Source organism: Amblyomma maculatum, unplaced genomic scaffold (assembly GCF_055883805.1).
Source record: "Amblyomma maculatum isolate TAMU_Amacu unplaced genomic scaffold, ASM5588380v1 scaffold_15, whole genome shotgun sequence".
Taxonomy (NCBI): Eukaryota; Metazoa; Arthropoda; class Arachnida; order Ixodida; family Ixodidae; genus Amblyomma; species Amblyomma maculatum.
Genome location: NW_028146740.1, coordinates 12,595,985 through 12,611,630, shown reverse-complemented (window position 1 = coordinate 12,611,630; position 15,646 = coordinate 12,595,985). Strand labels below are relative to the sequence as shown.

Genomic DNA, 15,646 nt, shown 5'->3' with positions numbered 1-15,646 from the left:
ATTGGTGACAATCCCTACATTTATTTTATAAGTGATGAAAAAAAGAACTACCAGAAAAAATTGTGGCTAAAAAAAGAAAACACACAAAAGTATCAAAGTTTCTCGATACAATAAAACACAAAATTTCCAAAATATAGGTTTTGTATAAAAGAGACAAATGTAACATCGCAGCAAATTCTAGCTTTCTGTATACAGTATTCGATGAGTTAGGAAAGAAAACAGTAGTCGAAATGGACTACACTGAGGTCGACCCCTGGCCGGCCTCTAGCGAAAAACGCAACTCCCTGCGTTGCCCGCGGCAAGTAATACAGTCGAACCCGGATATATCGAACTCGAAGGGGATCACGAAATAGTTCCATATATCGATAATTCGATATACAGAAATCGACTTGGGACGGCACTTACGATGCGAAAAAACGATACCGTATTTCTCGCGTAATCACCTCACTCGCATAATGAACCCACCCTCCACTTTAGCAACCGAGAATTTAGAAAAAAAAAAGCGTTAAGGCCATCTCGCTCACATGTAAACGATTAGGCGATCTCAGCGACGAGCGACAGCGACAGAGCAAAAAATTTCCATCTTGTTGGAACTGCGTCCTTCTGCCGTTCGAGCCGCCGCAGGAGCTCAAAACAAGGTTGCCGTGTCGCCGCGGTTGAAATCGCCAACGTTTTCGCTTGCATGTTGCACTCCGTTTCGGTTGTCTCATCCACAGCTCATTTCTTGGCAGCGTGCCAAGATGCTGCGCAGCGACAACATCGCGGAGTGTTTATCTTTTGATAGCTCCTGCGGCGGCAGGGAGCGAACTTGGCAGACTGTCCGTGATGGCTTGATTGCATAAGCCTGGTTCGATTTATCACGCTGCGCTTGGGGCAGGCGTAGTCCACTGCTACAAAATCATTGGAAAGCGTGATATAGTAGCTGCAAATGCTGTTTGAAGCAAAAAATGCTAAAAGCCGGTGTCATGAACGCAGCTGACCGAGTGCTTTCGTTGATTCATACATGCAAAGATAAACGACGACTCCCGCAAAAAATAAAAGAAAAAAAAAATCCGCTTCGCTACACCGTGCTTACAGCACAACAATAAAAATAAACGACTCTTGCAAAAAGAAAAAAAAAACATCTGCCGCTTCTTGACTTCCGCAGGAGCCATAGCCACGTCATCCGCCGCGTGCAGAGGGTTCGCAACGCACGCTGGAGAAAGTGTCTGACGTTCTGTCTGAAAACGGGCTGAGCTGGCTTGGCGCATGCTACTGCGAACGAAGGCCGGGAAAGAGGAAGGAGAGAGATAGCTCGCCAAAGAATATGTACACCCTTGCGCTTCGCTCTGTCGCGTTTTTCCCCTCTCGTTCCCACCGGTTCTCTCTGGTTCATTCACGCACATGGCTTGCAAACGTCACGTGCTGGCGCGCAGGAAACGACAACCGCAAATGCGCGCGCCTTTAGGGAATGGGCGCGGCGCTGCCCTAGCTGAACTGTCCCCTCTCATTACTTCCGCGCGTGGCTTGAAAACGTCACGCGTCAAACGGCCAAGGGTGATGCGATGGTCTTTGGGAAAGGCACACTTTCCAGTGCGTGGTGGTGCGGAGTTCGATATATCGAACGACCGATGAAATTGAGTTCGATATATGATGCGGCTTTCCTATACTTTTGCATGGGATTTTCAAGGGGATATTCCGTGAGTTTGATATAACCAAAATTCGATATATCCGGGTTCGATATATCCGGGTTCGACTGTATTACCCAAAAGACGTCACCCTGTAGATAACAGTTGTGACCTTCAGAACAGTGATCGATCAGCGCGCAGCAAAAGCGGAAATTTTTGGGAAAGCGAACGCGAAACTTATCGAGGCGTGGCTGTCCACGTTCCGGGTCGGTTCGACATAGTTTCGCTGTCTGCGCAAGTCTTGAAGAGCTGAATTCGTCTTCAGAGTAATCACTGCTGCTGTTCGCATCCAAAAATGAGCTCTCCAATGTGTGAACTTCCGCGCAACTGCGCGATGTCGACGCTATGATGTATACAAAGAGCGCCGATCACCCGACTCCAGAGACAATCTGGACGGGCGCCCCCCCCGCCCCATGGCGGAAAAAATAAAACCAAAACCAAAACTGAAAGGAGGGTTCTTCGATTTCCCACTGAATGATGCCACTTATCAAGAAATGCTTCGAAAGCAGGAAAACGCGACCATCGATAGCGGGTGACATTTATCGAGGCATGGCTGTTCATGTTCCGGGTCGGTTCGACATAGTTTCGCTGTTTGCATCCAAAAACGAGCTCTCCGAAGTGTCAACTTCCGTGGAACTGCGCGATGTCGACGCCATGATGTAAACAAGGAGCGCTGATCACCCGACACCAGAGACCACCTGGACGAGCGCGGCACGGCGGAAAAAATAAGACCAGAACCAAAACTGAAAGAAAGGTTCTATTTCCCACTGAATAGTGCCACTCATTAAGAAGCGCTTTGAAAGCGGGAAAATTCAGCCATCGATAGCGGGCGACACTTATCGGAGCATGGCTGTTGACGTTACGGGTCGATTTGACGCAGTTTCGCTGTCAGTGCTAAAGTCTGAAGAGCTGAATTCGTCTTCCAAGTCATCCCTGTTGCTGTTCGCGTCCAAAAACGAGCTTTCCGATGCATCAACTTCTGCGGAAACACCTGTTTCTATGCAACGGGAGCGCGCAACGTCAACGCCATGATGTAAACAAGGAGCGTCGATCACCTGACTCCGGAGACCGTCTGGATGGGTGTGGCTCGGCGAAAAAATTAAATCAAAAGCAAAACTGAAAGAAGGGTTCCTCTATTTCCCATTGAATGACATCACTTGTCAAGGAGCGCTCTGACATCGGGAAAATTTGAATCGTGAAACTATCGATAGCGGGCTATCGATGGGAATAGGCGCGGACAGGAAAGTGTTAATCATATTCTCGGTGCCAAGCACTGCCGTAGCGTATCACCCATGTGCCAACGGCATGGTGGAACGCCTTCACCATCAATTGAAGGCCGCCCTAGCTGCTCGCCTCAGTAGCACCACATGGGTCGACTCCTTACCCCTTGTGCCCCTTGCTCTACGGGGCCGTCATCCGGCAAGACTTATAGTGCTCAGCTGCAGAGCTGGTGTATGGAGTGCTCTGTTTTCCAGGAGACTTCTTTACATCACAGCAGCTCCCAGCCCAACCCGAAGAATTCCTTAAATGCCAGTTGGACTGCGTTAAAGACTTCCGGCCTACTCCCCCTCGTCCGTTCCACCACCACGCCATTTTGCGCACCCTGACCTGGCCACTTCGACCCACATTTTTGTGCGCCGCGATGCTGTCCGAGCTCCACTAACGCCGGCCTACGACGGATCTTTCTGCGTTGTCCATCGCACTCTGAAAACCGCTACCCTCCTAGAGAACGGCTCGGCAGAGACCGTCAGCCTAGACCGCCTTAATCTGGCTTACACAGTCTCGCATCGCCGCCTGACTTCCTGCTCCAGTGCCATCGCTGGCCCTCCGTCCCTGTCTCGACTTCCAGTCTAGGCGGGGGGCCCTGTACCACCCTCTTGGGCGCGGCAAAGAAAATAAAAGGTCTGTTCGATTCAGAACTGGTTCTCGGCACCGATTCTGAAATAGTTCCGCTGGTGCCAGTCAGGTGCAGTTCCAGTTCTGTGGCTTAGGTGCAGCTGGTGCAGCAGCGTCACACATTACTGATGTGAAATTTTCAATCGAGCCTTGTCATCTGCTTGCTTGTTCCCATTGGCCGTGAGCTGTTAGTTCTCACGGTGAGGCTATTTTCGTGCCTCGTGAGGCCACCGACGACAACACCGTCCAAGTCATTTTTAAAGAATTTCTGGAGTCCTTCGAGGAAACCAACGCCATGCCTTCCTTCGCGGCAGCACAGTTATTACATCGTGGTTTAGACTGAGGCCGATCGACTGGTTTGGAGAGACCGCAATTAACCAAGTTCCTGTACAACTGAATCGCCGTTGCTAGATATTTCAGCTTTGAACTCAGCGGGCTATTCAGATTGCCACAAGAGACCCGAGAGGAACAAGCCATTTTTACAGAGAATGAATGACGCCGGATCGGTCAATGACGGGAAAAAATGCCCCAAAGTGGGCCATCAATATTTACAAGCATGTCATTGGCAGCGTGCGTCGTCTGCTAACGCCGTCAACATGTGTACCACTTTTCTGCACCTCCTCCTCGGAGGGTGTCGCGATTCTTTGCACCAGAGCGGCCCCACAACTGCATCAAAATCAATCGTAGGTGGTGGTGCAGGGAACGCTGTGAATCAAGCACTTTGGTGCAACGCACCGTGAACCGGTTCCGGTGGGGCAGAGAACCACGGCTGAATCGAACGGAGCTAAAGATGGTGCTTGGTTGTGGCTCGTGCAGCCTCGGCGGGCAGTCTTGTTCTGATGCCAATCAACAGCAGTCTTGTTCCTTCGCTCCTGAGGCGTTAGGCCTTCAGTCTCAACCATGCAGGGTTCTTTGTTAAAACATGGGTACCAAGTTTGATCTGCCTAACATGGCCGCCCAGGATTGAACCCAGCTTGGCAGTCGAGTGCCCCAACCACTGTGTACCATCTGAGACCTCTAAGCAACAAAAGCCCTCACCAGAGGTGCACACCAGCGTTTCCAAAGCCAATGCCAGCGTAGACACTAGCCAGATGCATGTGGGACCTGGCCTCCACGTCTGCCCGGTCAAAGACAGCCCTGCGGGAAAGAGGAACAACCTGCTACACCGGACAACACATTCAGATAGCAAAGAGCCAGAAGAAAGGCTCAGCAGTATGCACCCCCCGAACATGATTAGCAGCATCACTTGCCCGTATATGAATGCAGTAACTGAACAGCATGTGAGCACAAGTTACAAACTGACTGCAAGGATGCATCCATTAAGGCAGGCTATTTAATGAGAGTGGAAGAAGAGGAACAGCACCTGTTATCTTCTCTTTAGTTGTTTTATCTAACCCCACATATGCTTTTATAACTTTTATGGCACTCTACACCATGCAAAATTTACTGCCTCTGGTTAGTAATGCCCCATCTCACCTATATATTGTATGTGCTTTTTCAATAAAGAATCGATTATCAGTAAGCGCCTGTCCAGGTCTGTATTGGTGCTTCTATATTTCTGAAACATGCACCAACTAGCCCAAAAAAAAGTTTTCCTTTAACAGCATGAAATTTGGCAGCCATAATTAATTCGAGTTTTGGGCACAAGCCACGTGACACCAGCATCGACTTTTGACAGGTGTCCCATAAAAGAATTATTTTGTTTAATGCTCCATAACTACAGCGCAAAAGACAGGACAGAGATGAAGGAGGGACACCACACTGCATTTTCCAAAATGTTTAATATGCTGTTTCACATTAAGAATGTAATGTAAACAACCTTCGACAATTAGCCCCCGATCATTTCGACGTGCTCATGCTATGATAATTTCATTATAAAGCCTCCCACCCTCGACCACATAAACTATTTGAATGAGCAATTACCCCGTTTGAAGATGAACTGGGGAGCGCATAAATCAGCTCATTGCGAGGCCTAAAGGTCTGTGGTTAGCAATTCAGGTCCTGCATGAGGCAGGTCTGCTTTTTTTGTTGGCTCTGGAGAGCAGTGATGATGTCGCTAACACTAAAGGAGAAAAAGCAATGGTCCCAAAACAGTGCTCGGTGTCTGATTACCCTCCTTGTTTACTCTTAGCTTCTGGACACAAGAAATAAGGCAGAATAAAATCATTCCAACAAATTTTCCATGAAAGCCATAGTGCTTGACTTTGACCACCTTTGGCAATTGAGTCAATGGAAAGCTTTTGAAAGCTGAAAGAAAATGTTCAAAGTGAATAGTTCCTGTTCAAAAGGCCTTAAAGTATTATTTTCTTTTTCTTTTCAGAAGTGCACTTCTGTTAAAAGGTTGCTCCTAAAACCATAGTGAGTATGGTTAGAATGTTACATTTATTGTAAGAACTCAACATTCACCCGTACAAAATTTTTTCAGAGCACTTTGAGAACTGGCAGTACTAAGATATTGGGCAATAACTTGATGGACCATTTTTTTCTCTACCATGAGGTAAGCACTGCATTTTTGAAGCAACAATTAAAGATGATTGGGCAAATTACAGTCGAACCCGGATATATCGAACTCGAAGGGGATCACGAAAAAGTTCGATATATCGATAATTCGATATACAGAAATTGGCTTGTGACGGCACTTACGATGCGAAAAAACGATACCGTATTTGCCGCGTAATCAACCCACTCGCATAATGAACCCTCTCTCCACTTTTGCGCCCGAGAATTTGAAAAAAAAAATGCTTTAAGGCCAGCTCACTCACATGCAAGCGATTGAGCGATCTCAGCGACAGAGCGAAAAATTTCCAACTTGTTGGAACTGCGTCCCGGTCGCCGCTCGAGCCACCGCGGCAGCTCAAAACAAGATTTCTGTGTCGCTGCGGCAGAAAATCGCGAGCGTTTTCGCTTGCATGCCGATGGCGCGTGTCACTCCGTTTCGTTCGTCGCATCCACAGCTCATTTCTTGGCAGCGTGCCAAGATGTTGCGCAGCGATAACGTCAGGGCGCGTTTATCTTTTTATAGCTCCTCCGGTGGCGAGGAGCGAACTTGGCAGAGTGCCCGTGATGGCTTGATTGCAGAAGTCTGGTTCGATTTATCACACCGCGCTTGGGGCGGGCGTCATGATCGCAGCAGCTGACGGCGTGCTCCCCTTGATTCATACATGCAAAGATAAACGGCTCCCGCCAAAAAAAAAAAAAAAAAGCCTGCCGCTTCTTAACGTCCGCAGGCGCCATAGCCACGTCAGCCACCGAGCGCAGAGGGTTCGCAACACATGCTGGAGAAAGCGTCCCACGTCTGTCTGAAAACGGGCTGAGCTGACTTGGCGCATGCATAGCGCGTGCTGAAGGAGAGAGCTCGGCAAAATAATGGGCACACCCACACACATGGCTTGCAAACGTCATGTGTTGGCGCGCGGGAAACGATAACTGCAGATGCGCGTGCCTTTGGCGAATGGGCGCGGCGCTGTCCAGAACTGTCCCCTCTCATTCCTTCCGCGCGTGGCTTGAAAACGTCACGCGGCAAACGGCCAAGAGTGATGCGATCGTCTTTGGGGAAGGCACACTTCCCAGTGCGTAGTGCGGAGTTCGATATATCGAATGACCGGCGAAATTGAGTTCGATATATGACGCGGCTTTTCTATACTTTTACATGGGATTTTCAAGGGGATATTCCGTGAGTTCGATATAACCAAAATTCGATATTGCGGCAAGAGGGGCACGCGCAATTCCGAAGCGAACAATAATGCGTTCCAATTGCGGGTAAAATCTGAGGATTTTACCGGTCGTACACATTGCTAATAATTTTTTCAGTGCTAATAATGGCAAAATATAGAAATTTAATGCATATAACCTGTTCTACTCTTGGGTGGGTACAGATGCAATTTAGCGATCCGAGTGTTTACCACCGAAAAAACAGGAGCCGCTAGTGTCACCAGCGATTTTTCCGCCCCATTGCTTGTATGGGAGTGTCACCCCACTGCGTGAGCCAAAAGACACAACACATGGTTTCACTGTTGGCATCAAATGCGCAGCAGAAGGAACATGGAAGTCCAAGCTAATTAGAAGTCACGGCAGCCACCTAATTATTTATTTAATCTGTTAATATTTCCCCACTCAATTGCTCGATGTCCACTAAGATATGAAGTGTACGTCCATTTCGACTCAATATATCAAAGCATCTGAGAATGTGCTAGATCACTCAAGAAACCTGATTTTGATAAAACAGTTCCTTGCGCATCATGCAGTTATCTAGAGCTGATGAGCCTTGGAAGGTTCTTATGTCTAATGTTACACGCATCAGCATGCCATGTCTTCCAATACTAACTTGTTGCCCTCAATTACCATAAAAGCCCAGTTTCATCATCACCAGCTGGCTGTATCCCCTGCAGGGCAAAGGCCCTCCAATTAACTCCCCGGTCCTGTGCCACCTCCATCCGCTAGACGTCCGCCTAACTTTCTGCTGCTATGCTTGCCTTTCTTGGAACCTTCCCTTTGTTTTGTCTCACATTTGTTCCCTGACCCCATTGGCTTGATGTTAGCCACTGACCTCTTGAAGACTTGACCTAACCCCATTGGCTAGATGTTACCCACTGACCTCTCGAAGAATAGAATGTCTCACGTTTGTTCCCTGACCCCACTGGCTTGACATTAGCCACTGACCTCTTGAAGACTAGAATGTCTCACGTTTGTTTAATGACCCCATTGGCTTGTCGTTAGCCACCTCTTGAAGACTACAATGTCTCACATCTGTTCCCTGACCCCAGGCTTGATGTTAGCTACTGACCTTTTGAAGATTAGAATGTCTCACATTTGTTCCTCGACTAAATTGGCTTGAGGTTAGCCACTGACCTCTCGAAGGCTAGAATGTTTCACGTTTTCTCCCTGACCCCATTGGCTTGATGTTAGCCACTGACAGCTTGAAGACTAGAATGTCTCATGTTTGTTCCCTAACCCCACTGACTTGAAGTTAGCCACTGAACTCTTGAAGACTGAAAGTCTCACGTCTGTTCCCTGACCTTACTGGCTTGATGTTAGCCACTGACCTCTTGAAGACTAGAATCATCAACATCATCATCATCAGCCTGATTATACCCACTACAGGGCGAAGGTCTCTCCCATATTTCTCCACTTAACCCGGTTTTGTGCTAGCTGCATGCACTTGACCCCTGCGAACTTCTTAATCTCATCCGCCCACCTAACTTTCTGCCGCCCTCTGCTACGCTTTCCTTCCCTTGGAATCCAGTTTGTTACCCTAAGCGACCATCGGTTATCCTCTCTTCGCACTACATGCCCTGCCCATGCCCATTTCTTCTTCTTAATTTCCACTGGAATGTCGGTAACTTGAGTTATTTCTCTGACCCACTCTGCATGCTTCCTATCTCTTAATGTTAGCCCTACCATTTTTCGTTCCATAGCCCTCTGGGTTGTCCTCAACTTAAGTAGAACTCTCTTGGTTAGCCTCCACGTTTCAGCCCCATAGGTGAGTACAGGTAAGATGCAACTGTTGTATACTTTCCTCTTGAGCGATACCGGTAAGCTGCTAGTCATAATCTGCGAACGTTTGCCAAATGCGCTCCATCCCAATCTTATTCTTCTTGTTATTTCCTTTTCATGGTCCGGATCTGCGGTTACTACCTGTCCTAAGTAGACATATTCGCCTACTACTTTCAGTACTTCGCTACCTAATGTAAACTGCTGTTCCCTCCCGAGGCTGTTGAACATTACCTTAGTCTTCTGCATATTGATTTTCAAGCCTACCTTTCTACTTTTCCTGTCTAGGTCATCAATCATTATTTGCAGTTCATCCCCCGAGTTGCTTAGCAAGGCAATGTCATCAGCAAATCACAGATTACTGAGGTATTCTCCATCTACCCTTATCCCTAACTGCTCCCATTCCAAGTCTCTGAATACTTCCTCTAAGCAAGCTGTGAATAGTACTGGGGAGATTGTGACTCCTTGCCTAACACCTTTCTTTATGGGAATTTTGTTACTTTCTTTATGCAGAACTATGGTTGCTGTGCAGCCACTATATACATATATTATGTTGAGGCATGAAAAGGAAAGAAAAATAAAGAGCCTCTGCCCGTGCCACTTAGTATAACGGGCAGCCACTATATACAGTCGAACCCGGATATATTGAATTTTGGTTATATCGAACTCACGGAATATCCCCTTGAAAATCCCATGTAAAAGTATAGGAAAGCCGCGTCATATATCGAACTCAATTTCACCGGTCGTTTGATATATCGAACTCCACACCACGCACTGGAATGTGTGCCTTTCCCAAAGACGATTGCGTCACCCTCGGCCGTTTGCGGTGTGACGTTTTCAAGCTACGGCGGAAGGAATGAGAGGGGACAGTTCGGTTAGGGCAGCGCCCCCGACCATTCCCCAAAGGCGCGCACATCTGCGGTTATCGTTTCCCGCATGCTGGCACGTGAAGTTTGCAAGCCAGGTGCGTGAATGAACCAGAGAGAACCGGTGGGAAGGAGAGGGGGAAAAACCCGATAGAGCGAAGCACAAGGGTGTATCCATTCTTTTGCCGAGCTATCTCTCTCCTTCCTTTTTCCCGGCCTTCGTTCGCAGTAGCACGCGCTACGCATGCGCCAAGCCAACTCAGCCCGTTTTCAGACAGAACGTCGGACGCTTTCTCCAGCGTGTGTTGCGAACCCTCTGTGCGCGGCGGCTGACGTGGCTATGGCGCCTGCGGAAGTTAAGAAGCAGCAGATCTATATATATATGTATGTATTTTTTTGCGAGTCGTCTATTCTTATCGTTGTGCTGTACGCGCGGCGTAGCGCAAAATATGGTGTTACGAAGCGTTTTTTTTTTGTTTTTTTTTTGTGGGAGTCGTTTATCCTTGCAAGTATGAATCAACGAAAGCACGCGGTCAGCTGTGATCATGGCACCGGCTTTTAGCATTTTTCGCTTCAAACAGCATTTGCAGCTACTATATCACGCTTTTCAATGATTTTATGGCAGTGGACTACACCCGTCCCAAGCGCAGCGTCATAAATCGAACCAGGCTTGTGCAATCAAGCCATCACAGGCAGTCTGCCAAGTTCGCTCCCCGCCGCCGCAGGAGCTATCAAAAGATAAACACGCGCGACGTTATCGCTGCGCAGCATTTTGGCACGCCTTTCAAGAAATGAGCTGCAGATGAGACGACCCAAACGGAGTGTGACATGCAAGCCAAACGCTGGTGATTTCTGCCGCGGTGATACAGAAACCTTGTTTTGAGCTGCCGCGGCGGTGGCTCGAACGGCAGAGGGACGCAGTTCCAACAAGTTGGAAATTTTTTGCTCTGTCGCTGCCGCTCGTCGCTGGGATCGCTTAATCGCTTGCATGTGAGCGAGGTGGCCCTGACCTTTTTTTTTTCCAAATTCTCGAGTGCAAAAGTGGAGGGTGGGTTCATTATGCCAGTGAGTTGATTACGCGACAAATACGGTATCGTTTTTTCGCATCGTAAGTGCTGTCCCAAGCCGATTTCTGTATATCGAATTATCGATATATCGAACTATTTCGCGATCCCCTTCGAGTTCGATATATCCGGGTTTGATTGTATATCTTCCAGCACTTTCACGTACGGCTTGTCTACCCCGATTTCGCAATGCCTGCATCAACACCGAGGTTTCAACTGAGTCAAATGCTTTATTGTAATCAATGAATGCTATGTATAAGGGCTGGTTATATTCCGAGCATTTTTTTATCACCTGATTGATGGTATGGATATGATCGATAGTAGAGTACCGTTTCCGAAACCCTGCTTGATCCTTTGCTTGATTGCAGTCTAAGGTTGTCTTGATTCTATTAGCGATTACCTCAGTAAATACCTCATACGTAACAGACAGTAAGCTGATTTATCTGTAATTTTTAAGGTCCTTAGAGTCCCCTTTCTTATGAATGAGGATAATGGTTGCATTCTTCCATGGTTCCGGTACCGTCGATGACACCAGGCACTGCGTATACAGGGTGGCCAGTTTTTCTAGCACGATATCCCCCCCGTCCTTCAGCAAATCTGTAGTTATCTGATCCTCTCCAGCTGATTTCCCCCTTTTCATAGTTTCTACTGCTTTCTTGACCTCGTCCTTCGTCACTGGTGGAACGTCTGACTGTTTTTCCCTACCACCAATCTCATTACAGTCCTGACTGACTACTTTGGCTACTGTAGAGATCTGTATAGAACTCCTTGGCTACTTTGACTATCTTGTCCATATTCGTGATGACGTTGCCCGCCTTGTCCCTTATCGCATACATCTGGTTTTTGCCTATGCCCAATTTCTTCTTTACCGCTTTAAGGCTTCCCCCGTTCTTTACAGCATGCTCAATTTTCTCCATGTTATACTTCCTTATATCGGCCACCTTGCACTTATTGATTAGCTTTGATATCTCGGCCAATTCGATCTGGTCTGTTGGATTGGAAGCTTTCATACTCTGGCGTTTCTTAATCAAATCTTTCGTCTCCTTAGACAGCTTACCGGTATCCTCTCTAACTATCCTACCTACTACTTCTACCGCGCGCTCAGTAATGATATCTCTGAAATTATTGTTCCTTGCTTCTAGGGTAATGTCGCCATCCTCGGTTAGAGCTGGATACCTATTCTGTAGCAAGATCCTGAACTCTTCTGCCCTCCCCCTCACCGCTAATTCGTTGATGGGTTTCTTTCTTACTAATCTGTTGCGTTCCTTCTTCAGATTTAGGATAATTCGGGACCTCACCATCCTGTGGTCCCTGCATCGCACTTTCCCGACTACCTCTACATCTTGCATAATGGCGGGGGCTGAACACATTATGAAGTCGATTTCATTTTTAGTTTCCCCGTTAGGACTTTTCCATGTCCATTTCCGGTTCTTTCATTTGCTGAAGAAGGTATTCATGATTCGTAAGTTATTGCACTCTGCAAACTCAACTAGTAACTCCCCTCTGCTATTCCTAGAACCAATGCCATAATCACCTATTGCCTTGTCTCCTGTCTGCTTTTTCCCTACCTTGGCATTGAAGTCATCCACTAGTACAGTATACTGCGTCTTTACTTTTCGCATTGCCGATTCTACATCTTCGTAGAAGCTTTCAACTGCCTGGTCATCATAACTACATCTAGGTGCATAGGCCTGTACAGCCTTCAGTTTATACCGTTTATTAAGCCTAATTACGATGCCTGCCACCCTCTCGTTAATACTATAGAATTCATCTATATTACCCGCTACTATATACTTATTGACAAGGAAACCTACTCCTAGTTGTCGCCTCTCTGGTAAACCTCGATAACACAGTACATGCCCATCCTTCAGTACAGTATATGCCTCATTCGGCCTCCTAACCTCACTAAGCCCTATGACATCCCATTTCATACCCTCTAGTTCCTCAAGTTTGTTCCCTGACCCCATTGGCTTGATGTTAGCCACTGACCTCTTGAAGTACTTGCGGATGATGCGCAGTGCGTACAGGGACCAGATGTCGCTGATAGGGTTGCTCCCTTGGTAGGCTGGCCGCTGGATCGGGTTTGGGGGACACGGGGTGCGCTGGTTGAACGGAATGGCCGTGTACGACTCGAGCGCATGGCTGCATAACAAAAAAGTGCCAACCTGTCAACTGAGTCTGCTTTACTTACACAAAAAGAACTAATTTTAAAAAATATAGAAGACTTTAGGTATATTTATTGATTTTAGTAAAGCTTTTGACTGCATTAATCACAATATTCTAGAAGATAAGCTGCGTAGATATGGAGTCAGAGGAAATGCTTTGCAGCTAATTGCATCATACCTCAACAAACGCGAACAATGTGTTAGCATTAATGGCTTGTGCTCCTCTTTTGAACATATAAAATGTGGTGTTCCGCAGGGTAGTATATTAGGCCTTTTTCTGTTTAATTTATATATTAATGACCTTGCAAAAATTACAGACGTGGCGAAATTTATAATTTACGCCGATGACGCTAGCCTGTTTTTTTCCAGCAGATCTTTATATGAATTACTGGCTACTGGAAATGCAATTTTAGAAAAATTGCTACATTGGTCTAATCTTAATTCCTTACACGTGAACACCAAAAAATCCAAAGCAATAATTTTTCGTCCTGTAAACCGCATAACACTCACACCTCTGTCACTAACCCTCGGAGTCAATAACGTTGAAGTCGTTAAGAAGCAATTATAGGAGTAATTTTTGACGAGCATCTTAAGTGGCTTGACCATATTCAACACATCACTCGTAATTTAGCAAAAAACTGTAGGTGTGCTGTGTCGATGTCCTGATATGCTTCCAATGGAAATGAAGAAAATGATATACCATGCATTATTTCACTCACAAATCAACTACTGCCATTTCGTCTGGGGAACCGCTGCCCGTACACATATAAACCAACTTCTTCGCATGCAAAAAAAAGCGATTCGTATTATTTCATCTGCAGATTACCTAGCACATACACCACCGTTATTTGTTCAACATAATATTCCACCAGTGAACAAAATACTGCAATATAACGTTTTGCTTCTAATGAAATCTAAGGCTTCGCACCGGAGTAACTTCCTTCGCAAATTAGCATCCCTAAAACAAACAAACCAACCTAGAGATACACGCCAAAAACTCAAATGGGCAGTACCTCAGCTACGTACTAATTATAGGAAACAAATGATGAAGTTTTAATACCGGCTACATTGAATGCAAATGAATGGTGGCATGAAAATACCGGTCTCAAGAAGAACACATTGTTGAGGAATGTCCTGAAATATATCATGAATAATGATAGTTTTTTCTCTTGAGTATCTAGTGTTGTGTTTTTCTGCCGTGCCTCCGTTTGCTGTCTGTGTTATCTCAGAAATAACATATGCTTACAAGCGTAGTTTGTTTTCGTCCTCATGGATTCTGGGAGAGCTGAGTGGTAGTATGTTCTGGATTTTTATATTTGATATTTGCCTGTCGGTATCTGTTTCTTCTTTTTTTTTATTACTTGTTCCATTGTTCCCACTTTCAAATTCTTTCTGTTGGTGAAAATTGTTCACATGTTTATATTTTTGTATTTATTGACCATGAAGTCTCTTATTTATGTTCCGTCAACACCTATGAATGCTGTATGTTGCCCTGAAGAAGGCTCCGGGCCCAGTCAAGCTACTTTGTAAGTAGCTTTTGCCCGGGGGCCTTTTTCTCTCTGAGAGAAATAAAGTATGCTTATAACTTTGAACAGTGGTGTGCCACCTCTGCCATTCAGTGCAAAACAATGAACCTTGGGAGAAGAGTGCAGCCCCTCTTTCTCGTGTGGCCAAAGGGTGTCCTCCTTGCCCAGTAATGAAACAGAGGAGCTGTTGAGTGGTCTAGCTGGCAGCATTTCTAGACTGGTTAATCAATTATTACTATTTAATTACTGGCCCTAAGCTATTACCCCGTTAAAAGGCCCCATCAGGGAGCAAAGAAGGCATCTTGGAATGCTCATGTAGCACTGTCCTAGGACCACAACCACGTTCAGCTGCTGAGTGCAGGTGCCCGACTGACTGGGCCAGCCGCAGCAGTATGTTTATCGATAGAAATGACAGAACACTCCTTGTCATAAATACTGCAGCCTTCCCCTCTTTATGAAAGAGGGGCATGCGCAATAAACTTTGTGCACACAGAAACTATTCACATCAACCCAAAAAAAGTTTCCTTTTACACATAGCTCACAAGGACAGGACGAAAGATGAAGGTTGCGCCTAGACAAGTGTAAACTATCAAATGCGTTCAACTGAAGAAATGAGACAGGTATATAGGCATTGAAAGAAACTGTCAGCACAAGAAAATGATCTAACATGTGGGAGGAAAAATATCTGATTTCCCTCGCAGAGATTAAGGCGGGCATGTGGAGACTTAGGCGGAAAGCCTCCAGTACCTAATCATGGTTGCAGAATCGTTCACACTGCTTGCATTAGAAGGTAGACTTGGGCTCCATTTTTCACATTCCTTGTCATGTTTGCATTTGCAATTCCTGCAGTAGATGGCTGTGTATAACTGGTTATCATTCTGCTTCATCAGACGCTCAATTACACATCTCTTGGTTTGCCCAATGTACATGGTGCCAACAAGAAGTGGATCTGATAGACCACCCCTGCTTTGC

The 15,646-nt window shown here is 46.3% G+C and overlaps 1 protein-coding gene across 8 annotated transcripts in view; it reads right to left on the bottom strand.

The window, feature by feature from the left end:
- T3dh (Type III alcohol dehydrogenase) overlaps positions 1-15,646 on the bottom strand; it is a 175,513-nt gene that overhangs the window by 81,300 nt on the left and 78,567 nt on the right. For 7 of the 8 annotated variants that reach the window (XM_084586250.1, XM_084586248.1, XM_084586242.1 and 4 more), the window contains 2 exons: positions 12,973-13,125; positions 4,602-4,700 (listed from right to left, as the gene is read on the bottom strand). In XM_084586250.1, the coding sequence (XP_084442376.1) occupies positions 4,602-4,700; positions 12,973-13,125 (252 nt within the window). The remainder of the gene's footprint in view (positions 1-4,601; positions 4,701-12,972; positions 13,126-15,646) is intronic. The other variant, XM_084586246.1, reaches the window with a different exon arrangement.